This window comes from Musca autumnalis, unplaced genomic scaffold, assembly GCF_047663935.1.
Source record: "Musca autumnalis isolate F117 unplaced genomic scaffold, ASM4766393v1 scaffold_4, whole genome shotgun sequence".
In the NCBI taxonomy this organism is placed as follows: domain Eukaryota; kingdom Metazoa; phylum Arthropoda; class Insecta; order Diptera; family Muscidae; genus Musca; species Musca autumnalis.
In genome coordinates this window covers 71,147,572-71,174,484 of record NW_027411977.1, presented here as the reverse complement: position 1 = coordinate 71,174,484, position 26,913 = coordinate 71,147,572, and the positions used below count along the sequence as shown (strand labels likewise).

Genomic DNA, 26,913 nt, shown 5'->3' with positions numbered 1-26,913 from the left:
GAGATGCAGCGATTGCGTTGGCTAGAATGAGCGATGATGAACCCGCTAAAAAGGCGTATAAACACGGACCGCTTGGCGGTGCACGCAGAATTGGCAGGCCAAGGAATAGATGGCGCAAACAAGTAGATGAGGAGATGAAAAGGCGCGGTATTCCAGAGTGCGAAGCAACAAATATCTTTTCTTAGTTCGGTCTATGGAACAAATGTTCTGTAATGGGCCAGCTAAATAAGTAAGTAATCCTTTCCACAACGCTTTAAAATCTTAAAAATTGAAATTGTAAAATTTTCTTCAGCTGATTAAAAGTCAGCTGGCCCAACTTACAAATTTTTACAGGACAAATTTTTCCAGCAAAAATTTGCAAGTTCTCAGCCATAGAACTGTCAAAAAATCTCTCTCAACTCGCTCTCTTTTGCTGGACAATTTTGTTATCGAACAGCATTCTTTAAATGTTTGTACAAACTTTTGGGTTATCGAACAGACCTAATGTAACAGTAAAATGCATCGTTTGATATTGCTTAAAATAATTTTATAATTTATTCAATAGTATGGCTGAAGAATACATTCAAAAAATTCTATAAAAATAAAAATATACCTACATATGTAATCAGACATGCAATCACATACACACCTATATCTATCTGTATTTATGTATGTGTGTAATACTTAAAATAATAATTAAAAATAAAACTAAATTCTAAAATTATACAAGAGTATTTTTTGTTCCATTGTTGTTGTTAATTAAACTACTTAAACCAATTAAATGTTAAAATAGACACCACCGTCATCAGAATGCCGCACAATACAAAAGATTGCGACGAAGTGGAAGCGGCGTTATCCCAAGCATCTACTATGGGTATACTACTGGCTCCACCTTCCTGGTGTACACGCTCATGTGGCATTGCCTTATAAACTTTACGATTGTTTAGAGGTTGAACGGGTCGAAAATTATGCGTTAATGGTGTACCATCATAGGTCTTGAGTGAACGAAATCGTTCCAACTGAAAGTGAAATAAATTCATAATTAATAAAAATTCTTTTCATAACTGGTAACATTTGCATTTAAAAATCTTACCAAATTGCCAGCAATGGAAATGGGAGAAATAAAATCCAACCATATAACATCTTCACTGCAGGGTGGTGTTGTCAGAGATCCAATGTAGGTATAATAGCTTTGGCGATTTTCGGGCATCAAACCGAACAGAGTAACAGAATCCACTTTGGCCATCGAATTGGGTAGTTCTATTTTTTCTAAATTACTCGTAAAAGTGTCGTAGTCATGATCGGCATTTTGCTCCTCACTTATCTAAGGGGATTATGGAAGAGAATTAGTTGGGGTTTTGGGCAGAAACAAATATTTTACGTAATGAACATGCATTTCTATATACATACATATGTTATATATTTTTATGGGTTAAATTCGGAACTTCAATGCTATATTTTCACATATATGACACACACACACTATTTACACACACCCAAAAAACAAAAGTACACCCACACCTTGTAAAAAAATAAAACCATTTTTTTTTCTTTACCTCATAGAAGAATGCCATAACAGCAATGCCGTCATCTCTCTGTGATGCTTCAGCAAAATCCTTATATCGAATATTACGAAACACGATGTGTAGCTCCATTGGAAATGACACGTTGTTAATGCGATCTTCACTGCCCACGGTGTTGTCTTCACCCCAATGAAAGTGCAGTTGTTGGAATTCGTAATTACCCTTACCGCTTAAGGGACCGCCTGATATCAATGGTGCCTGATCATCATATATCAATCGAACCAATACCGTGTGTCCGTTGTTTGTCATTGTTGCATTTATGGGTTCCTTGTCGAAGTTTTCATATTTTATTTCTTCATAACCTCGCCCGATAACATCAACATCATTGATATTAATTGGACTCTGATGTTTTCCAGCACATTGATTGTAATGTTCACTCCAGTGATCGGGTCCCATGCTACCGTAATAAGTAAATTCTGATTCGCCATGGCCTGAAATGAAAAGGGGAAATTAATATGGGATCCAAAAGTAATTGGAAAATTTGGAATTATAATAAAAATATACAATATATATATATATATATATATATATGTATATATATATATATATATATATATATATATATATATATATATATAATAAATCCATAAAATATTATGAAATAAAAAATTTAAATTCGACTGTATGATAAAGATTACAGAAATCTTGATTGGCTTTAACACACCAAGGTCCAGAACTTTTCTTCGTTCCTCTATCAAATGGATACTGACCTCCTCGTGGTGCCACCTGAGGAATAAACTTTAACACACGTTAAAGGTAGCGAGCTAACATTTGCCGCGAAGCACTTTTTCCATATAAAAGATAAAACACTAGGTGTTACCTTTGCAACCTACCTATGGAAAAAATTCTGCTATAAAAAGAATGAAACATACTCCACGGTGCTCTTGAAACAACTTTAAAAAGTGCTTACACCTGGGAATTTTTTGCGGATTCTGAAACTACAGTGTTCATAGATAAAAAAAAAATAAAAAAAAAAACAAAAAAAATCACCGGAGTGCTTTTTAAATAAATCGCGATTCAAGTTGACATTTTTAGAAGTTTTTGTGGATTCTGAAACTGCAAGGTTCATAGATGAGAAAAATCAAAAAAAAAAAAAAAAAAAAAAAATCGCCGGAGCGCTTTTCAAATAAATCGTGATTAAAGTTCACATTTTTAGGGTTTTTTAGTTTTGCATGATTTTGCTTGGGAAACCGCAAATCGAAATGGGATTAGATATAATATTGTAGCCGTGAAAATTCTCTATAAAATTGACCTTTATGATATTTTCGTAGGTTTTACCAATTTTCAGATATAGAAGATCAAATTGTGACAATGCACTGACTGTATCGACTCCTTATAAAACAATGTCATGTACGGTGCGCCTTAACTAACTTTTTACGGATTCTAAAACAGCAATGTTCATAGATGAGAAAAATCCAAAAACATTAAAAAATCGCTGGAGGGATTTTTAAATAAATAGCTGTCAAAGTTCACAATTTTAGGCTTTCACGGTTTTTCTTGGAAACCGCAAGTCCTATCGAAGTGGTGCATAAGAAAATGTTGTAGCTGTGAAAATTTTCTACAACATTGATTTTTATGATATTTTCGTAGGTTTTACCATTTTTGAGATATAGGAGTTCAGGTCACATTTTTAGGTTTTTATACCCTCAGCATTTATGCTAACGAGGGTATATACACTTTCATACGGGCAAAATGTGCCTCATCGAAATAATGGTTTTAGACCCCAAGTATGTTTGGACGAAACGTGTTTCAGACAATTTGGAGTTGATTTAGCCATGTCCGTCCGTCTGTCTGGTTGGCTGGAGCGCACGATAACTCTCGAACGAATCAACCGATTCGGTCCAAAATTTGGCTTTCTTCATATTTTGTCCAAACTTAGTTTAAGTTCGAAGATGGGTTATATCGGTCCACTGCTTCAGGTACCTCCCCCACAAAAGTTCGGAAATGTTCGGAAAATTTGTGCGCACGGTAACTCTTAAAGGAAGTAACCGATTTGGTACATACTTTGCACATCGTGAAATTTCTACGAGACTTAGATGAGGTTCTAATATGGACTTAATCGGTCCACTCCTTCGAGTACCTCCCACACAAAATTTCGGAAAAGTTCAGCTTAGGACCTGCTCTCTAATAGCTTTGATTTTTTTGTAACAACTTGTATTTGTTACCCCCATCACGGCTGTATAAGTTTTTTCAGGGGCAAGTCCATACTTCCTGAAAAAATGGCCCGAAAGCTGTAAAAACCCGCAAGGGCACCATATGTAGTGGATGCAGCGCACGATAATTCTCCAACGAATAAACCAATTCTGTCCAAAATTTGGCAGTCGTAATATTTTGTGCATGTTCTATAATGGGCCTTATCGGTCCACTCCTTTGGTTACCTCCCCTACAACAGTTCAAGTTTTTCGCTAAAGTGGTGTGCGCGATAACTCTCTAAGGCAGTAACCGATTTGGTCCATTTATTGCACATCGTAATATTTCTATGAGAGATAAATCAGATTGTAATATGGGCTATATATGTCAACACGTTTGGGTACCTCCCACACAAAATTTCGGAAAAAGTAGTTTAGGATCTCCTCTAGAATCCTACTGATTTTTCTTGCAACAGGGTGCATTCAAGGTCCCTATAACGATGGCGCAAATTTTTTGAGTGGCATGTCGACACTTCTTGAGAAAATGACCCGAAGGCTGTAAAAACCCCCTACGGCCAGCAAGTGTAGTGACTGGTCCAAAATTTGGATCTAGAAATATTGTATCCAAACTTATATTTGTTTGCAAGTAGTCCCAAACATAACATATGTTTGGGTCCTGCAAACAAATATATGACCCTCAGTCAACATTTGAGGAAATAAGCTCTATACGTTCACCCAAATCCAAATTGTACTAAATTTCGTACCATGATTACTGTTCGTACAGTGATCCTAATTCCAAATTTCAGGATTCCAACTCAAGCCGTTAGCCCAAATGCAAATTGTACCAAATTTAGTACCCATAAATACAAATTTCCAAAACTACCTCAATCGTACACTTCCACAATAATCTCAATTCCAAACTTCAGGCTTCCAATTCCCCGTTGTACCAAATTTAGTACTTTTCGTACACATAAGTATGAATTTCCGAAACTACTTCAATCTTACACTCCAACAGTAATCTCAGTTCCAAATTTCGGGATTCTAGCACTTTCCATTCACCAAAATCCCCATTGTACCAAATTTAGTAACATTTAGAACTTTTCGTTCCCATAAGTACGAATTTCCAAAACTACATCAATCCTACACTCCAACAGAAATCTCAGGATTCCAGCTCTATCCGTTGACCTAAATCTCTATTGTACCATTTCGTACTTTTTGTACTTTTTTTGTACGAATTTCCAAAACTACTTTAGTCATAGTAATATCAATTCCAAATTTAAGAATTCCAGCTCTATCCGTTTACCCAATCCAAATTGTACTAAATTTAGTACTATTTAGTACTTTTCGTACACTCATAGTTTACAAAAACCCTTTTCTCACCCTCAGTCCAAATTTGAGGAATCAAGCTTTATCCGTTCACCCAAATCTAAATTGTACTAAACTCAGTACCATTTAGTGCTTTCCGTATCAATAATTACGAATTTCCCACACTACCTCAATCCTACACTTCAAAAGTAATCTTAATTCCAAATTTCAGGATTCCAGCTCAATCCGTTCTTCCAAATGCAAATTGTACCAAATTTGGTACTATTTAGTACTTTTCGTACCCAAAAGTACCAATTTCCAAAATACCTCTAGCCTGCACTCCGACAGTAATCCTAATCCTAAATTTCAGGATTCCAGCTTCATCCGTTCCCCCAAATCCAAATTGTACCTTATTTGGTACTATTTAGTACCTTTCGTACCCATATGTACGAATTTCGAAAACTACCTCCATATCTCAAACCTACACTTGAACAGTAATAGTAATTCCAAATTTCAGAATTCCAACTTTATCGGTTCGACCAAATTCAAATTGTACAAAATTTAGTACCATTTAGTACTATTCGTACACATGAGTACACATTTTCAAAACCACCTCCTTATATCAACTCATCTTCTAAAACTTTTTTAGCTCTATCCGTTCACGTAATACCTAAGGTACTAAATTTAGTAACTTTTAGTACTTTTCGTACACTTTTAGTTCAAATTTCCAAAACCCCTTTGGTACACCTTTCTAACTCTCCATCAGTGAACATCATTCCAAATCTCAGAATTCTAGCTCTTCGCGTTTGCCTAATACTGAGGGTACCATATTTAGTACCTTTTAGTACTTTTCGTACCGTTCTAGTTCGAATTTCCAAAAAATTTCACTCCCTCAAAATTTCAAGATTCTAGCTCAGTCAGTTAGTCAGTCACTGAATCAGTGAGTCATCATTACTGAACTCTTTTATAAGTATAGATAAATAGGTGCATCCATATTTCAAATATACATATGTATGTATGTATATGAAAAATGTATTGATTTAATTACCAATATTAAATGCGTTTTCTTCCTTATCCAATAAAATATTTCCATTCACCTTTTTGATTCAATTATAAAATGTATTGGGCATTTCATTTAATACAATTTTTTAATTAATTGAATACCATTTTTTTTCTTTTTCTTTTCGCTTGCTACGTTGGTTAACGACAACAAAGCACGAAACACGTGTGTTTTACGCGTATACATCACAAAACAAATATTTGTCTGGATCCAAACATATTTCTAACATATATTTTTCTCCGTGTACAACTTTCCACCTGCAATTTATCAGTATAGATCCACGTCTTCATAAATATCTTTTCACTTATTTACAATACCCTATTTTAATATAAAAATATGGTTGCTGCAACCATATTAATTTTTTACGTTATGATGTTCTGCAACGAGGGACGGCATGGCATTTAAAATCTGAAAAAGTAAAATATCGTTGAAAAATCGACTATTATTTCGGATTATGGGACAAGCGTTCTCCATCGAACAACTGAAATAAATAAGTATTTTATCTTCCATCAGCTCCCATGAAAGCAACAATAAAACAGCAAAGTTATTAAATGGAAATTGGCCATTAGTGAAATCAATTTATTTAAGATAATAAAAATTTCATTAGAAATTTCAAGTAGCAGAGAACAATGTAGGCATAATACAGGTGATATTATCATATCGTATCAACCAACGTACACTATTATCCCATGGACTGTCAAATCGATAAGGGCAACGGGTTTTTTTGAAAAACAACTTCATTATGGAAAAATACAGACCGGTGCTGCACATTGTATTAAGCCTATTTCGAATGCATTATTGTTCTGAAGTAATTGCATCTAATTATCGAAGAATTCAGATAATTGCCGCTAAGTGCGGGTACAAACAAATATATTATCTTTTATCACAGATCGTATGTAGACACATTCTATATGTTATACAAATGGACGTCATTGGGTGGGGGAGTGAGTGGGTGGGTGAGAGCGATACCTTTGCTATGGGAATCATTTAAAATGTACAATAGCAATGTAAACAAAATATTTCACTTGAAATGAATTTATTTTTTAATTGATTTTTATGCATCGCTTAAAATTAGCTATAAGAGGAAAGGTGCTAAAACCGCCAACCGATCACAAAATAAAATTTCTTAGGAAGCTTTGTAAAAGTACTGATATGCAATTATAAAAGCGTAAATATTTATTTTATATTTTACGTACATACTTCTATTTGTCGTCTATTGAGAGGATTTTAAGGTCTTCTAAAGAGGCTACTTTATGGTCGTCTAAAGGCTATTCTTAAAAGTCGCTTAAAGATTTGTCTTTAAAGTCGTTCAAAAACAATTAAAAAAGTATCAGTTGGCTTGGCCGACAGAGATATACCCTCAGCTTCAGATCTAAAGAAAATAAGTAACTCGCAATACTTCTACCGTCTATTTAATACGATATAAAATCGTAGTTGGTGCCGCCAGGCTTTTTGGAGCTTTTGGACCATTATCTCAAGAACTGAACCGCTCGAGAGTTATCGTGCGCTCCAGCCGCTAGACATGGTTCCATAGGGGTTTTTGCAACTTTCAGGCTATTTTTTCAGGAAGTATGTACTTGTCCCATGGTGAAATTTTTACCGTCGTATGTGGGGCAGCGAATACAAGTTGCTACAAAAAAAAAAAAAAAAAAAAAAAACGAAAAAAAGCGATTCGAGAGCAGGTCCTAAACTGAAATTTTCCGAAATTTTGTGTGGGAGGTACTCGAAGAAGTGAACCTATATAGTCTATATTCGAACCTTATCTATGTCCCGTAGAGATATTACGATCTGAATAGTAGGGACCAAATCGGTTACTGCCTTTGATAGTTTAATCGAAAAGTTTTGAACTCTTGTGGTGGTGGTACCTACCTGAAGGAGTGGACCGATATGTCTTATCTTCGAACTTAAACTAAGTTTGGACAAAATATTACGAAGGCCAAACATTGGACGTAGGTGACGTAGGGGATGGAAGTTACCAAGGAACGGTCCTGACCGGTTTTAACATGGCAAAGCCCAGGATTTATCTTGGTCCCTCTTTCATCTCAAGTGGACACTGACCTCCCAGTGGTGTCACCTAGGGAACTGCCTTTAACACCCGTTAAAGGTAGTGAGCTAACATGTGCCGCGCGTTCAACCACAAGAACGTTAAAAACTTGGGTTTGGGCGTCGGGTTAGTAACCCTCCCCTAGAAAAAACAGCCTACTATGAAAAAACGAAAGAAAAGAAAAACAAACCCTCTAAAGTTGACGAACCCCGCAAACGATTTAAGGACCATGATCTTCGAATCTGCACCTGGAATGTTCGCACTCTTTATAGAGAAGGTGCAGTCTTCACATTGGCAGACGTACTTGAAAAGTACAAGGCCGATATTACTGCCATACTGGAAATACGATGGATTGGGAAAGGCGTCACAACAATACCTAAAGGTGACGCACTGTATTATAGCTGCCATGACGTAAAGCATGAGTTTGGCTGCGGATTCGTAGTTAGTCGGAGGCTAAAACATCTGGTATCAAGCTTCACCCCAGTGAATGAAAGACTTGCTGCAATTCGAATAAAAGCTAAATTCTTCAACATCATCTTTATTTGCGCTCATGCTCCCACTGAAGAAAAGGACGAACAGACCAAAGATATATTTTACGAGCGCTTAGAAGAAACATATGACCGTTGCCCTGCCCATGACATTAAAATCATTCTAGGCGATTTTAATGCCAAAATTGGAAAGGAGAATATCGTTGGCCCAACAGTCGGGAAATTCAGTCTCCACAATGAAATAATGGCATGAGGCTGATAGACTTCGCAGCGGCAAAAAAACATGGTAGTTAGCTGTATCAGATTTAAACATCTCGATATTCATAAGGGCACCTGGCTGTCTCCAGATCAGAAAACAAGAAATCAAATTGATCACGTTGTGATATATGGAAGACATTCATCGAGCGTGTTGGATGTACGATCGTTCCGAGGCGCAAACATTGATTCGGACCACTACCTTGTTGCAGCAAAGGTACGTACTACGTACCCATCTAAACGTTGCAAATAAAGCACGAACAGACACAGCGCGGAAGTTGGACATCGATAGACTGCAAACACAACAGATAGCCACAGCATATTCCACTCAACTAGCCCAATTGCTTAATGCGATCACTCCTTGTCCCGAAAACATAACAACACAATGGCAAAATATTGCCCACTCCATGCAAACAGCCGCAAAATCCATACTTGGATTCCAGAGACCTCCAGAGGTATGACCACGAGTGTCGTGCTGCTACCGAAGAGAAAAATGCGGCATATAGAGCTACTTTACAATCAGTAGCAACGCGTACCGCACGAGAGAGATATCGTGAGAAAAGGAGAGAAGAGAAACGTCTTTTCCGCAAGAAAAAGAGAAAAATGGAAGAGCGGGAGTGTGAAAAAATTGAGATGTACAGAAGCCAGAATGAAGTCCGAAATTTCTACCAAAGAGTGAAACATCAAACAGATGGCTTTGGTACAGGCACATCCTCCTGCAGAGACCAGCAAGGTAATCTGGTAACAGATACAGATAGCGTCGCGGGATATGGAAGGAACATTTTTCCAATCTGTTGGTATCCAGTAGTAGCGAAGACGATGATACCACAGATCCAATCCCAGAAGATGGTATAGAATGTATACCCCCCGGCAAAGATGAGGTAAAAACAGCAATCAACAGGCTGAAGAATAATAAAGCAGCAGGAGCCGATGGCTTACCTGCCGAGCTGTTCAAAACCGGATGCGACACGCTGATAAGGTGTATGCATCAGCTAGTTAGCACCATCTGGCAGGAAGAACGCGTACCCGACGATTGGAACCTGAGCATCCTGTGTCTCGTCCACAAGAAAGGATATAAGACTGTATGCTCCAACTATAGGGGCATAAGTCTTCTCCCTATTGCCTATAAGATAGTGTCAGGGATACTGTGCGAACGGCTAAAGCCAATGGTCAACGAAATAATTGGACCATACCAATGTGGCTTTAGACCTTGCAAGTCCACCATTGACCAGATATTTACCCTGCGGCCAATCCTGGAGAAGACCCAAGAGATCAGGTCGACACATATCACCTTTTGCCAATTATAAAGCAGCATTCGACAGGTCCCACCGATCAAAGGTATTCCATGCAATGTCTGAATTTGGTATCCCCGCAAAGCTCATCCGGCTTTGTAAGATGACTTTAACTGATACTAGGTCCTCAGTTAAAATTGGAAAGAACCTCTCCGAAGGTTTTGTACTAAAAGAGGTTTCAGACAAGGAGACAGCCTTTTGTGCGATCTCTTCAACATCCTGCTGGAAAAGGTAATACGAGCTGCAAATGTCAAAAGAAATGGCACAATTTACACCAATAGCCACATGTTGCTTGCTTATGCTGATGACATAGACATCATGGGATGATCAGTAAAGGACGTAACTGATAGCTTTAGGAAGGTCGAAGCAGAATCTGCGAAAGTGGGTCTGGTGGTAAACGGCGAAAAGACCAAATTGATAGTGTCGACGAGCAAAGCGTCCATAGAGCTCAGACCAACTGTGGAAGTTGGTACCTATAATTTTGAGGTAGTTAAAGACTTCGTCTACCTCGGCACTGCCATAAACACAACAAACAACATCAGTTGTGAAATAAGAAGAAGAATTGTATTGGCCAACAGATGCTACTATGGTTTAAGTAAGCAATTTAAAAATAAAGCCACATCTCGTCAAACAAAAATAACACTATACAAAACACTGATACTACCCGTGCTGATGTATGGCTCCGAAGCCTGGGTACTTGCGCAAGCAGACATGGCAGTGCTTGGTGTGTTTGAGAGAAAAATTCTTCGAAAGATCTACGGACCAATCTGCGTTGACGGTGAATATTGACGTCGCATGAACCACGAGCTGTATCTGCTATACAACGACATCAATATTGTTAAAGGTATCGAGATGCAGCGATTACGTTGGCTAGGCCATATCATAGGAATGAGCGATGATGAACCCGCTAAAAAGGCGTATAAATACGGACCGCTTGGCGGTGCACGCAGAATTGGCAGGCCAAGGAATAGATGGCGCAAACAAGTGGATGATGAGATGAAAAGGCGCAGTATTCCAGAGTGCCAAGCAACAAATAGTTCGGCCTATGGAACAAATGTTCCGTAATGGGCCAGCTAAGTAAGTAAGGGTACCAACATATTTTATATGTTAGAACATATTTTTTATGGGTGGAGAGGATTTTCGTCAAAGAGAGTAAGAACAGGGCTCTCGCAGCTGCTGAATGCTGGTTTATAATAAAGAGCTGTGTTAATGGTGTAATGCGTAAAACACGTGTGTTTTGCGCTTTGTTGTTTTTAACCAACGTAGCAAGCGAAGATGAAAAGAAAAAAATGGTATTAATAATATTTGCAGTAAAGACGGTAAAGGGAGTGAATAAATCAGTGTTTTGTCTTTTCTTAAAGAAATTGTTCTTTTTAGTAAATTAAATGTCCAATACATTTTATAATTGCATCAAAAAGGTGAATGGAAATATTTTATTGGACAAGGAAGAAATCGCATTTAATATTGGTAATTACATCAATACATTTTTCATATACATACATATTTATATTCGAAATATGGATGTACCTATTTATTACATTATATAATCATTTGATTCCAGATGCCGATTTCCTGCTGATGATTTCAACTTTGAAGAAAATGTGTTTTATTTCACAACTAAGAAGAAGCGTTCAACGATGTTTCTATATAATTTTTTTCTTTTTAAAAGTTCGACTTTTTATAATCTATTTCATTCAGTTTTTCTTTTATTAAAGTGTGTTATGTATTTTCTTGGAATTTTGTATGTACCTATGTGTCTTTGTTGCTTTGCCTTTTTTCTATGCCCTTCAATAAAAAACACCACCATTTATAAATGTGTTTAGATCAGTGTTCACCAGCGAGCTGCTACTGAGAGCAAATTATCGTAACTTTCAATCCAAAACACACGGTAATGTATGCTCAGTTGCTCTCAGTACTGGCTCGCTGGTGAACACTGGTTTAGATGTTAGAAATAGCCAGTGAGCGCTTGCTGAGAGCAAGTGAGCATACATTTTAATGTGTTTCACATTGACATTACGCTCCCTTGCTCTCAGAAAGAGCCCACTGTTGCATGTGTTTGTTTTTTTTGTGGCCTTTGAGTTTGTATTTGTTTGCACCCAAACATATAATTTGTCTGCACCCAAACATATATTTGTTTGCAGGACCCAAACTTATGTTATGTTTGGGACTGCTTGCAAACAAATATATGTTTGCTGCAAAATATGTTTGGTACATATGTTAGAGAGGCCATTTTTTCTGTGTGTACGACTTTGAATCGTTTACACATGTTTACTATTTAAATGATGTCTGCTGATGATAATGTAACTCATCATATTGAATTTTATGTGTTTGTAATAAATTTATCAACGATACATTTATTTGTATATACATACATATGTACATTTATTGTATTATTGATTACAACATTAACATTTTCCATTTTTTTTATAAAGTCATCTATAACCACAACGACGGATTGACTCATCTTTAACCACCAATAATGATGGTATTACATTTCGTAAATTTAATTAAGGAACAACTAATAATAAACATTTTTTCCAATTTATTCAACTGCTTAAATTGTTTTAACCTTTGCCACAGTGGTGGTGTTGTAATTTAATAATTAGAAGATACATAATCAACGATCTGTAACTGAATCGAGTCCAAACATGTCAATTGATAAGATCGGCTGAAACAATGTAGTAATAGCTGACCATCATATATCCAACCCCACGCTATAGATTGTTATTTGATAGAATGTTAGAACTTGGGAGAATTTTATTATGCTTAGATACGTACATACATACATGTCAAACCCTGAAAAATGTTTGTACCAATTAAAAGACAAAATTGCTACTCTTATTTAATAACATTTTTCTGCGGGCCATATGCTGTATGTAGTGCAGCGATTTTTGGTACATACAATGTATGTAGGTTAAGAAAAAATCCCCAGCACGAATATGCTCGCGAGCCTATTTTTGAATGTTGCGGACAAAAGTTATCGAGGTTTTATTTCTGATTAAAAAAAATATTATAAAACCGCTAATTACACTGTACAACAAAATTGAACTTTTTTATAAAATAACAAGAAACCCCGTACAGATTATGAAAGAGGACCGAAAAAAAGAAGACACGTGTATAGGCGTTTTGAAAGTTTACGTCGGGAAGTAACCTAAATAGGCGTGGCAATTTCCGCCCATTTCTACAGGTTTTGAAATATTCGACATCAGATTCCTTGGAATCCTTGCATTTTATGTATAAAGTGTCTTTGGCAATATTACTGACAACAATGCGGGGTATCTTTTTATGAAAAAAATTAATCGTAATGCGAGTCACTAAACTGGTCTTTTTGGTCCTTTTTTTCAAAAATGTTTAAAAACTCCTTTAAAATGTGATCGTATCAGATCAAAATATTCCACAAAATTATTTGTCATTAAATTTTACTATAGGTCCCGGAATACACCAAAACTCTAAATCGTACCTAAACGCCAGGATTTTGCCAAAAGTGAAATCACGTTTTAGGGTTAATGTTGTACTTTATCTGAGTTTATTAGGTTTTGTCCAACAAAACTTCATTCTAGATAAAAGACGTCAAAGACAAAACTATTCTCCATAAAATTTCAATATAAGTCGCCGAATAAATGAAATATGTATTTACAATATATATCAAGAAAATATATACATTAATTTTGCCAACAAAACACCCAAATATTTTTTTAATTAATTTGTTTTGTTCTGAAAGTAACATGAAATTTAGTTCTAGACGAAAGGTGTTAAAAGGAGAAATGTTCTACACAAAATTTCTCTGTAAGTTCCTGAACAAACTAGATATGTAAGTAAAATTCTTTGTTAAGAAAATGACGTTACAAAATTAGATATTAAAGGTAGAAATTATTTGTTAAACTTTTGGACTCTTAATTAAAATTGATTCCATACTGAGTCAAAATCTCCTAAAATACTTTATATTTTGGGGATTGTGTCAAAAGAAGAAATGTTCCAAATCAAATTTCATTATGAGTCTCTGAACAAAAGAAATTTGTAGCTATAATATTTAACATCTCCCGAAGCTTTCCCTTTTAAATACTATTTAGGACCATATTCTACAGTTTTTATTCACATGTTCGTTATCTGCAGTCACAAAATATATTTTATTGATGTTTTTTCATAATAAATTCTTTCAGAAAATTATGTGTGCTCGATCCAAACTGTTTTTGAAATATCTATGGTGAATATATATAGGGAAAATATAGATAACCCAGATAGGACTTTGAAAAATTACGTATTTTAGTACTATAAACTAAAATAAAGTCATCAGGATAAGTCGTAGGTTCCTGATATTGTATGTGAAAATTCGGGGATAGTGTACGGCTATTGGGTGCCACCGTGGTGCAATGATATGCACGCCCGCCTTACACACAGAAGGTCGGGGGTTTGATTACTCGGCCAAGCAACATCAAACATTTTTCAACGGTGGCAAAATACCCCTCAGTAATGTTGGCGACATTTCCTGAGTATTTCAGCCTTGAAAAACTTCTCCACAAGTGGTGTCTTAAGACACGCCGTTCGGACTCGGCGATAAACAGTAGGTCCCATATCATTGAGCTAAATATGAATCGGGGTGCACCCATTGATATGAGAGAAGTCTCCCTTGTCCCGTATGGGATGTTGTGGAACAATGTTTTTTTTTTTTTTTTTTTTTTTTTTTGTACGGCTATTGTGCAGTGAATATATCCGACATACGAGTCCTAACATCCATGCTTTCGGCATGGCCTTAAATACTATAATGATGACAGCTACGGCTGCTCTGACAAAATTGGGGGCTAGAAAAAATTTTCAGGTGGAAAGTTTTATACGACCAACGTACTATTAAATATCATCCGTTTCGATGAGATATTGATGACACAACCTTCAAAATACCGAAAATAAAGAAGTACGCTTCTATGGGGGTTATTTGAAGAAAAGGGCTTATACTGATAATTCTCTTCTGCAATATTTTATATACTCATGGTAGTTTAAATACTAAATGTCAGTCATATCGGTGGTATATTGAGGCCACAATTTTCAAAATACCTTAAATCGGGAGGTACTGTCCTATTGGGGCTATTTGAAGACGTCGACCTATACCGGCACATTTCGGGTGGAATGTTTCTCACCCTAAAAAAAAAAAGAAGACTAAGTACCAAATGTCAGTCATTTCGATGGGATATTGAGCAACAACCTTCAAAATACCGAAAATCGGGAGATACCGTTCTATGAACGCAATATGAAGGCGTTGACCTATACCGACCAATTTCAGGTGGAAAATTTTATACCCTCAACGAAGACTGCATACCAACATGCAGCCATTTCGGTGTTATAATGAGGCTAAAACCTTCAATATACCGAAAGTTCGGATATACCGTTCTACAGGGGTTACATCAAAACGTTGACGTATACCGACAAATTTCTGAGGAAAAAGACTAAATACCAAATTTCAGCTACTTCGGTGGAATAATGAGGCTTCAACCTTCAAAATACCGAAAATTTGGATGTACCGTTCTATGGGCGCAATATGAAGGCGTGGACTTATACCGACAAATTTAGAGGGGAAAGTTGAATACCCGCAATGCAGACTAAATACCAAATAACCATTTCGTTGGATTATTGTGGTCACAACCTTCAAAATACCGAAAATCTGGAGGTATACCGTTTTATGAGGGCCAACGAAGACTAAATACCAAATTTCAGCCACTTCGGTGAAATAATGAGGCTAAAACCTTCAAAATACCGAAAATTTGAATGTACCGAAAATAGGGAATTACCGTTCTATGGGGGTTATACTAACGCATGGACCTGTACCGCAAAGTTTCTGGGGGAAAGTTGTATACTCCCAACGGAGACTAAATACCAAATATCATATCTGAGGCATGTTGAGGCCACAACCTTCAAAACACCGAAAATCCGGAGGTAAGTTCTTTGGGGGCTATAAAAAAGCGTGGACCTATACCATCAAATTTCATATGGAAAGTTTAGTGCCACAAATGAAGACCAAATACCAAATTTCAGCCATTTCGGTGGATTAATGGATAACCTTGTATAACCTTCAAAATACCGAAAATAAAAATATGTAGACGTGGACATATTCCTACAAATTTCATGAGGAAAACTTTATACCCCATACGAAGACTAAATACCAAATTTTAGCTTTTTCGGTGTGGTAATAACTATAACCTTCAAAATACCGAAAATCGGGAGATATGGTCCTATGGGGGCTATATCATGTAAACATTTTATGACAGAAATGTTTCTTAGCCTCTGGAAACACAAACTACAAAGTTACAACCGATTCTCTGGTCAAATGGGACTAATACATTCAAAATATCTTAAAATTACGCGTAGTATATATGGGGCGTTATGTGGGGGCTATACCAAACCGTTGGCCTATATAAACACACTTTGGTAGAAATGTTTTTTAGCCTCTGGAGACACAAAATACCAAATTACAGCGACGAAGCGTCACGCGTCATTTTGTATGTGAAAACGAAAACGTGGACCTACATAGCACGCTTTCAATACCAAAAGTCCTACGTACATACGAGTATAATAGATTCTACCCAAATTTTATCCACCTACTTCAATCCGTACGAACGCTAGAGTGATTTCCACAGACAGACATACGGACGGGCATGGCTATATCGATGCAGAATTGCACGCTGATCAAGAATATAGTTTGTGGGGTCTACAATGATTATTTCGAGTAGTTACAAACGGAATGACAAACTTAATATACCCCCCATCCTATGGTGGAGGGTATAAAAGTAGGAAAAATGCATTGAAGGAAATGAGTTTTTTATATTATTTTCCAATTAGTGGCTTTTTAACACAATGTAGAGCTTAATGTTTAAAGAAGAAGTTGAAGAATACACTCTCTAAAGATTAAGTTCCTAATGTATGATTTTTTAAGGGATGCTGACATTTGACTGAACAAAAACAGGGTAAATGCACAAAACGACCACGAAAACGCGACAAAATCGATTAGTCGTCAATGAGAGCCATACCTAAAATTTTCTGAGCGACATGTTTGCAGAACATTTCGAAGCTGAAAAACGTCATATTGTGGTACTTTTATAGCGGCTCATAAAATAAAGGACGAAAAGGACATTGAAGGAAGCGAGTTAGAAGATCGAAATGATCTACGAAAATAATCCTCATTCGACTTGACTGAAGACATGTCATCTCAAAAATAATCTAAAACACCAGTGAAAAAAGATACAAAGCTAATTCCTGATGCCTTGCAGAGTCTCTAGCAAAAACTTCATCACGCCATAACGCGGAATTTCGACTCACGTGCGGATCTGTCCTTTGGGATTCTTAATATACTCATCAAGGGCTTTCATCTCCAAAAGGAATTATCTCTGCCACAAAATTTGTGTTCACAGTGTTATCAGATCTCTACACTACAATATTGGGGGTATAATTTAATTTGTCATTCCGTTTGTAACACATAGAAATATTCGCCGGAGACCCTATAAGTATATATATTCTTGATCGGCATACAATTTTACGTCTATATAACCATGTCTGTCTGTCCGTCCGTCTGTTGAAATCAAATTCATCTCGCAGTTTGTAATTTGGTATAGAAGTTTCTATTCTATTTTTCTATTTCTCCTAGGATTTTTGTTATTGAAAGTGAGCTAAATAGGTCCACATTATGATATAGGACCCCCCCAAACGGTACACCCGATTTTCCGTATTTTGAAGTTTTTAGCCTTATTATCACACAAATGGCTGATATTTGGTATTTAATTTTCCACCAGAAATTTGTCATGTGGACCTCTTCGTATAGCCCACATAGAAGGGTACCTCCCGATTTTCGGAGTTTGAATTGCCCACCGAAATGCCTGAAATTTAGTATTTAGTCTTTCAATTTCCCGATTTCGGTATTTTGAAGGTTGTGACCTCAATATTTCACTGAAATGACTGAAATTTGGCATTTTATCTTCGTTGCAGGTATTAAACTTTGCATCTGAACTTTGTCGGTATAGGTCCACGTCTTCAGATAGCCCGCATAAAACGGTACCTCCTGATTTTCGATATTTTGAAGGTGAAACTTGATATTTATTCTTCATTGGGGGTATATGGGGTAGCCCCCCCCCCCGGGAAAATTGCAAATATTTTCCATTTTTTGGAAATAACTATGTTACGCCCCATATGAACTATTTTAAATGGAATATTATCAGTTAAAATAGAAGAGGAAGAGTTTAGTACTTTCTTAAATGAAAGGAAACTAATTATTCCTGCATGCTACAATTCAGTTCGTGGTGGAGGGTAAAAAAGTTCCGCCCGGCCGAACTTAAGGGGCTATGACCACTTGCAGATCTTACAAAATCGAAACATTTTATTAGCTCATTTTAAATCGCTTTGAGTTTTGTTGCAACAACTTGTATTCACTGTCCCCCATACGACGGTACAAGTTTCATCAGGGACAAGTCTATACTTCCCGAGAAAATAGCCTGAAAGATGCAAAAAGCCCCTATGACACCGTGTGTAGTGGTTTGAGCGCAAGATAACTCTCGAACGGATCTGCCGATTCGGTCCAAAATTTGGCCTTCGTAATATTTTGACCAAACATAGTTTAAATTCGAAGATAAGCCATATCGGTCCTCTCCTCCAGGTACCTCCCCCACAAAAGTTCATAAATGATCGGAAAAATGGTGCGCACGATAACTCTAGAAGGGAGTGACCGATGTAATCCATACTTTGCACATCCCAATATATCTACCAGATAAATTAGGTTCGAATATGGACTATATTTGTCTACTCCTTCTGGTACATCTCACACAAAATTTCGGATAAGTTCACTTTAAGACCTGCTCTCGAATCACTTAGATTTTTTTTGCATTCGCTACTTCCATAACGACGGTAAAAGTTTTTTCGGGGGCAAGTCCATATTTCTTGGGAAAACAGCCCGAAAGGTGTAAAAAACCCCTATGTCACCATATGTGGCATTCGGAGAGCACGATAACTCTCGAACTGTTCAACCGATTTGGTCCAACATTTTGTATTCGTCATATTATATCCAAACTTAGTTTCATGGGACAATACCGGTCCTCAAATACCGGTACTTCTCCCCAATGTTTAAAAAATGTCACTAAAATGCTAGGGCTTTGGATCTCCTGGATCTCCTAATATTTTATCAAAGTTTAGTTTAACTACTAAAATGGCCCATATCGGTCCTCCCTAAGGGTACCCGCCCTACAAAAGTTCAACATTTGTGTCTTAGTGCAGTTAATTCCTAATCCTCATTTTTGTCGGCAAGTTCAAATGTCCAAAAAGGGCCACAAAATTCTGAAGAGACCTTTGGTCTTGAAAAATAGCTTAAATCCTCAAAATACCCAAAATCTGTGGGTACAGTTACATATATGGGGACAATATCAAAACGTAGACCTATGTCCACAATTTTTGATGGAGAAGATGTATAACCAACGATAACCTCCTATGCCAAAATTCAGCTTATTTGGTCTGAAAATGTAGACAAAATCCTAACAATACCGAATATTGAGAGGTATCGTTCTATGGGGACAATATCCACAATTTTTGGTGTAGAATGTTTGTGTGTCCACTGGGAACCCCAAATACCAAATTACACCTAATTTGGCCGGAAAATGTAGCTGTAAACCCCCAAAATACTGAAAATCGGGAGGTACCATAAAAGGGGCCTATACCCAAACGTGGACCTATGTCCACAATTTTTGGTGGAAAGGTTTAGTGATCACTAGAAACCCTAAGAACCAAATTACAACTAATTATTTGAATTGTACCGGTGTCACCTTGGTGCAATGGTATGCACACCCGCCTTGTACGCAGAAGGTCGTGGGTTCGATTTCCCTGCCAGGCAACATCAAAGTTTTCAACGGTGGCAAAGTACCCCTCAGTAATGTTGGCGACATTTCCTGAGTATTTCAGCTTTGTATAACTTCTCTATAAAGTGGTGTCGTAAGACACGGCTTTCGGACTCGGCGATAAACAGTAGGTCCCATATCTTTGAGCTAATATGTATCGGGTGCACTCACTGATATGAGAGAAGTCCCCCTGTCCCGTCTGGGATGTTATATATATATATATATATATATATATATATATATATATATATATATATATATATATATTTGAATTCTACTGACGAGTATCTCAGCTTTTGTTGGATGCGTTTCAACCATGAAGACATCCTGAGCTTTAAAATGGTCCCAACTGCGTTACCAAAATTGGTGTAATGCTGTGTGGATTAAAATACTTTTTTTCCAAAAAAATAAATGCATGGGCGTATCAACCGACAGAAATATGGATTGGATTAAAGCTAAAAAATTTGCGGGGGATATCGATAGATATGGCTTTTGTACCATACTAGCCTACGAAAAGCATAACATCGGGCCACTAGGGAAACCTTCAGTAATAATGTCCAAAGGATCCTCGAACAGACCCTCAACTACAATAATGTGTTGAACATTTGTATGAGTAAACATAAACTAAGCTTGGACAAAAAATTTCGAGATCGAAAATTTGGACCAAATCGGTTGCATCGTTTGTGAGATATTGCGCTTATCATTTTAGCAAATATTTTCAAACATTTGTGGGAGAGGTACCGGAAGCAGTGGACCTATAAGTACTACCATCGAATTTCATCTAATATTCGAAGAAATATTACGATATCCAAAGTATGGACGAACGCAGTATTCGGTTCGAGCTCTACACCCAATACATATGGTGCCATAGGGGTTTTTTACAACTTTCGGGCTGTTTTCTCAAGAAGTAGGGACCTGTCCATGAAAAAAGTTTACTGTCGTAATTGAGACAGAGAATGCAGGATGCGTCAACAAAAATCAAAGTGATTCGAGAACAGGTCTTAAAGTGAATTTATCCAAAATTTTGTGTGTGAGGTACCCGAAAGACTGAACAAAACAAATATAGTCCATATTCGAACCTGATCTGTATCTGGTAAATATATTAGGATATGTAAAGTATGGACCAAATCGCTCACTCCCATTCAGAGTTATCGTGAGCACAATTTTTCCGAACATTTTTGAACTTTTTTGGGGGAGGTACCTGAAGGAGTGGACCGATATGGTTTGTCTTCGAACTTAAACAATGTTTGGACAAAATATTACGAAGGCCAAATTTTGGACCGAATTGGCAGACCCGTTCGAGAATTATCTTTCGCTCCAACCACTACACACGGCGTCATAGGGGTCTTTTGCACCTTTCAGGCTATTTGCTCAGGAAGTATGGACTTGCCCCTGATGAAGCTTGTACCATCGTATGGCGGACAGTCAATACAAGTTGTTACAATAAAAATCACAGCGATTCGAGAGCAGGTCCTAAACTGAACTTTTCCGAAATTTTGTGTGGGTGTACCCGAAGGAGTGGACCGATTGAGTCCATATTGGAACCTCATCTAAGTCTGGTAGAAATTTCACGATGTACAAAGCATTGGCCAAATTGCTTACTCCCTTCAAGAGTTATCGTGCGCACAAATTTTCCGAACATTTTCGAACTTTTGTGGGGGAGGTACCGGAAAGAGTGGACCGATATAACTCATCTTCGAACTCAAACTAAGTTTTGGCAAAATATTACGAAAGCCAAAATTTGAACCAAATCGGTTCAACCGTTCGAGAGTTATCGTGCCCTCCAGCCAGCAGGACAGACAGACGGACGGACATGGCTAGATCGACTCCAAATTGTCTGAAACACATTTCGTCCAAACATACTTGGGGTCTAAAACCATTATTTCAATGAGGCACATTTTCATCGTATCAAAGTGTATATACCCTCTTTAGCCTAAAGGCTGAGGGTATAAAAAGACTAGACTATCCCCGCATATTCACATACAATATCATGAACCTAAGACTTATCCTGTTGACGTTATTTTAGTTTTTATACCCTCAGCATTTAGGCTAAAGAGGGTATATACACTTTGATACGATGAAAATGTGCCTCATTGAAATAATGGTTTTAGACCCCAAGTATGTTTGGACGAAATGTGTTTCAGACAATTTGGAGTCGATCTAGGCATGTCCGTCCGTCTGTCTGTCCTGCTGGCTGGAGGGCACGATAACTCTCGAACGGATGAACCGATTTGGTCCTACATTTGGCCTCAGTAATATTTTGTCCAAACATAGTTTAGGTTCGAAGATAAGCCATATCGGTCCACTCCTTCAGGTACCTTCCCCACAAAAGTTCAAAAATGTTCGTAAAAATTGTTAGTACGGTAACTCTTGAATGGAGTGGCCGAATTGGTCCATACTTTACACATCCAAATATATCTACCAGATATAGATCAGGTTCAAATATGGACTATATTTGTCCATTCTATCCGGTACCTCCCACACAAAATTTCGGTTAAGTTCACTTTAAGACCTGATATCGGATCACTTTGATTTCTGTTGAAGCAACTTGCATTCGCCGCCTCAACTACGATGGTAAAAGTTTTTTTCAGGGGCAAGTCCATACTTCTTGAGCAAACAGCCCGAAGGGTGTAAAAACCCCATAGGCACCATATGTAGTGGGTGGAGATCCACTTCCATAATGGTCAATGTCGATCCATTCCTTTTAGTATCTCCTTCGCAAAACTTTTGATCTTTAATCCTAAAACCCCGTAAATACATTTTGTTCTGGGAAAAATTGTTTCAATATCCACAGGCTGAGGGTATATCTCTGTCGGCAAAGCCGACTGATACTTTTTTACTCGTTGGTACTAAAATACGTAATTTTTCAAAGTCCTATCTGGGTTATCAATATTTTCCCTATTCACCAAAGATATTCAAAAAAGTTTGGCTCGAGCACACATAATCTTCTGAAAGAATTTATTATGAAAAAACATCAATAAAATATATTTTGTGACCGCAGATAACGAAAATGTGAATAAAAAGTGTAGAATAGGGTCCTAAATCATATATAAAAGGCGAAAGCTGCTGGGGATGTTAAATGTTAAAGCTACAAATTTCTTTTGTTCAGAGACTCATAATGAAATTTGATTTGGAACATTTCTTCTTTTGACACAATCTCCAAAATATAAAGTATTTTAGGAAATTTTGACTCAGTATGGAATCAATTTTAATTAAGAGTCTAAAAGTTTAACAAATAATTTCTACCTATAATATCTAATTTTGTAACGTCATTTTCTTAACAAATGTTTTACGTAGATATATGGTTTGTTCTGGGACTTACAGTGAAATTTTATGTAGAACATTTCTTCTTTTAACACCTTTCGTCTAAAACTAAATTTCATGTCACTTTCATGTATCAACTCGAAAAACGAACAAAACAAATTTATTCAAAAAATATTTGGGTGTTTTGTTGGTAAAATTGATGTATATATTTTCTTGATATACATTGTAAATACATATTTCATTTATTCGGCGACTTATATTGAAATTTGATGGAGAATATTTTTGTCTTTGACGTCTTCTATCTATAATGAAGTTTTGTGGGACAAAACATAAAAAACTCAGATAAAGTACAAAATTAACCCTAAAACGTGATTTTACTTTTGGCAGATTCCAGGCGTTTAGGTACGATTTAGAGTTTTGGTGTATTCGGGGACCTATAGTAAAATTTTATGACAAATAATTTTGTAGAATATTTTGATTTGATACGATCACATTTTAAGGGGGGTTTTAAACGTTTTTGAAAAAATGGACTAAAAAGACCCCTTTAGTGACTCGCATGAGGGTTAATTTTTTCAAAAAAAGATACCCCGCATTGTTGTCAGTAATATTGCCAAAGACACTTTATACCTAAAATGCAAGGATTCCAAGGAATCTGATGTCGAATATTTCAAAACCTGTAGAAATGGGCGGAAATTGCCACCCCTATTTAGGTTACTTCCCAACGTAAACTTTCAAAACGCCGATATACGTGTCTTCTTTTTTTCGGTCCACTTTCATAATCTGGCCGAATTATCTTGTAATTATTTTTTGTATTGTACAGTGTTATCGGGATTCTGCAGGAAAAAGTGTGATAATATAATTCTTAAAGGTATCTTTGATTTTATATTAACTCTGTTGCTACGTTAATAGTTTTTTATTTACATTCTCAGGGTTCTTAGATAAACACATGGAGATTTTACAAACGGAACGATACAATTTGATTTACACACATGTCACTTCACTTTTTACTGTTAATTACACAATTTTAGCGAAAACGTCAATTGAAACAAAAATATACCACCTAATAAGGCCATAACAATAACATCATAATAATGACAATAGAAAATTGTCACCAAATTTCAAAATCCGAAGCTATGAAAGTTATGACTTAACATTAGAGAGAGAAAAACAATAAGCCAATCAAGCAGAAATTTGTATTAACAACAAAAATATTTGATTCCCTAAATAGGCAAATACATTTGTTTTTGGGCAATTGCTTAACTCAATTTTATAAACGTACTCCGCAATAATGGCTAATTACCAAAATTATTCAAAAAGCAATAAATTATAAAATGCCAAAGTTTTACCAATTTACATTTCTCTTACCACAACTAATTATGGTTGCTATAAGCAGCAGCAACAAATTGAACACTTTCATATTGTTAGTTATTTTCGCTAATCCGCTTGAATGGCGAAAGGCGTTTCAATTGGTTTTTTTTTTGGGAATCCTCTGCTTGCCTTGTGATGAAAAACCACAAGAAAAATTTAATATTTCCACTGAAACTTCAATAGCTGTGTATGAATTTGTTAATTCCCATTTGAATAGCAATTCTTTTTTTTGGGCGGTTTTAAAATTTTGTTTAAATTGTTTGTTGTTTATTTTGATTTTTTTTTGTTTTGTTTTTTGTAGAACACTCTCTTCCACCAAACAATTTTATTTCCGTTTAAAATTATCCATCCGTTGTTCGTACAACAAAATAATAATGCGCGCTTTAATAGTTTCGGTGTTTTTTTGTTTAGTTTTTATTTTTTTGACACACTAGCCAATACACGTCCCGTCTTAAGCTCTGCTTAATACCGAATGGATGGTGTTAGTATTTCAAACAGTGGCTAACGTTGGTCTGTGAAAAACCACTAGAAACAAGGCAATACCTACCCACTGCTGCCCTTTTCATCATACAGAGGACAGACAGATAGGCAAACCAATACCAATACCCAGACACAGACATCAACACTCTATTGTTCATCCATCGCAAGCAACGCGTCGCGTACAAGGTAGGTAATGTGACCGACCGTTTATTGGTGATGTTCATTCGTGTGGTTGCCGCAACGAGTGCGGTAAGCAATGTGTTGGGAAAAATTGTTTAAGAATCTTATTTGTTCGTGGTGTACTTGAGGTGATTAACCGTTTAAGTGTTTTTTTTTATTTTTTGGTAGATTTAATTTTGGGTACAGGGGGGAAATTCCACAATTATAAAACATACATTTTCCTATCTTCATATCCCGATAGTAGGCAACATAGAATTATGGCAGAGATTTACGATAGCCGAGGTAATGACTCGTATAGTTTTCCAAGTGTAATAAAATAATTGTTACCTACCTGCTTAAGTATGAATTATTTTTTAATTGCTAGCTTAAGATTTAGTGTTGAGATTTGGGGATTTACCTCAGGAAAGGAACAATAAGCGAACAAATGAATACATAAAGCATGAAGATAGATAATTTGTCTAAATATTAGACACAATCCGTTTAATCTCCGGAGCCAGAATCATGTATAGGATTACATATAAGGGCACCTGGAAGATTTATAATACGGCTCTAAATACAATGTGTAGTAATAACAAGTAAAAACGGCGTTAAAATCTGCCGGGTCGAACTTGTTATACCTTCCACCATGAACTGTATTGAAGTAAATATGTACAATTAGTACCGACTAAGCTATTTATCTAGGTTAAGTCTAATTCCATGGAGGAGAATAATATTTTAACTGATGATAATCACTTTATATTGAAAATTTTCTATGTGGTGATTTTCTAGCCACCGTGAGTGCGGTTCTACGGGTGCTATATGAAGACCTATACCCACAAATTTCTGGTGGAAAGTTTTATACCACCAACGAAGACTAACCACAAAGTGTCACCCATTTCGTTGGGATACTGAAGCGACAACCTACAAAACACCGGAAATCGCGAGGTACCGTTCTATTAAGGCTATATTAAGATCTGGACCTATACCGACAATTTTCAGGTTGATAAATTTTATATCGCCAACGAAGACTAAATACCAAAATTCAGCCGTTTCGGTTTGATATTGAGGCCACAACCTTCAAAATATCGAAAATCGGGAGGTACCGATGTAACGTGACAATATGATCACGTACATAACACAACAACTACTACCAAGAAACCCCTTACTGTCATGGGTAAACAGCGCTTTGACAACACTCCACCATACATTGTCTCTACCTGACACTAGTGGTATAACAGGCCACACACTGGTAAATTTAACTCCAGTGTATTTTTGCAACCATCGTAGTCAGTGCTTAGGGCGAATAATTCGCATTCACTTCATGCCTCGAGTCACTCATATATTTAAGAGTTGGTTGCTGATGGCGAGCTGGCTACTGCAGGGTGTTAGCTACACGGGTTGGAACTGAAGACTATTCTAAATCCGCCAACGTACACCTTGGTGTTACCGAGTTAGGAATACTTTTTGGAAGCTACCCATTAAATTGTGGTAGCTAATAAATTGCACTGGAACTTCGGGTTTTTCAGTTCTACAGGGCCTTCGGGTCATCTGTTCCATTCGGCACTTGACCTTCGGGTTTTTCAGCTCTACAGGGCATTCGGGTCATCTGTTCCTTTCGGCACTGGACCTTCGGGTTTTTCAGTTCTA

The 26,913-nt window shown here is 36.8% G+C and overlaps 1 protein-coding gene across 1 annotated transcript; it reads right to left on the bottom strand.

Annotated features, from left to right (window-relative positions):
* Nucleotides 1-500: 500 nt before the first annotated feature.
* On the bottom strand, nucleotides 501-25,337 carry CAH2 (Carbonic anhydrase 2). Its single transcript, XM_073987732.1, has 4 exons — nucleotides 24,625-25,337; nucleotides 1,536-1,993; nucleotides 1,073-1,303; nucleotides 501-998 (listed from the first exon to the last, which is right to left on the bottom strand). The coding sequence occupies exons 1-4, from the start codon at nucleotides 24,674-24,676 to the stop codon at nucleotides 744-746; spliced, it is 996 nt and encodes a 331-aa protein (XP_073843833.1). The 5' UTR covers nucleotides 24,677-25,337; the 3' UTR covers nucleotides 501-743.
* Between the last annotated feature and the right edge of the window lie 1,576 nt (nucleotides 25,338-26,913).

Excerpts from the sequence above, each read along its gene's own strand:
- CAH2 (XM_073987732.1), bottom strand. The coding sequence starts at position 24,676 with ATGAAAGTGTTCAATTTGTTGCTGCTGCTTATAGCAACCATAATTAGT. Across the intron at positions 1,304-1,535 it reads TTATGGCATTCTTCTATGAG|ATAAGTGAGGAGCAAAATGC; the intron begins GTAAAGAAAAAA and ends TAATCCCCTTAG. Across the intron at positions 999-1,072 it reads TTTCCATTGCTGGCAATTTG|TTGGAACGATTTCGTTCACT; the intron begins GTAAGATTTTTA and ends TTTCACTTTCAG.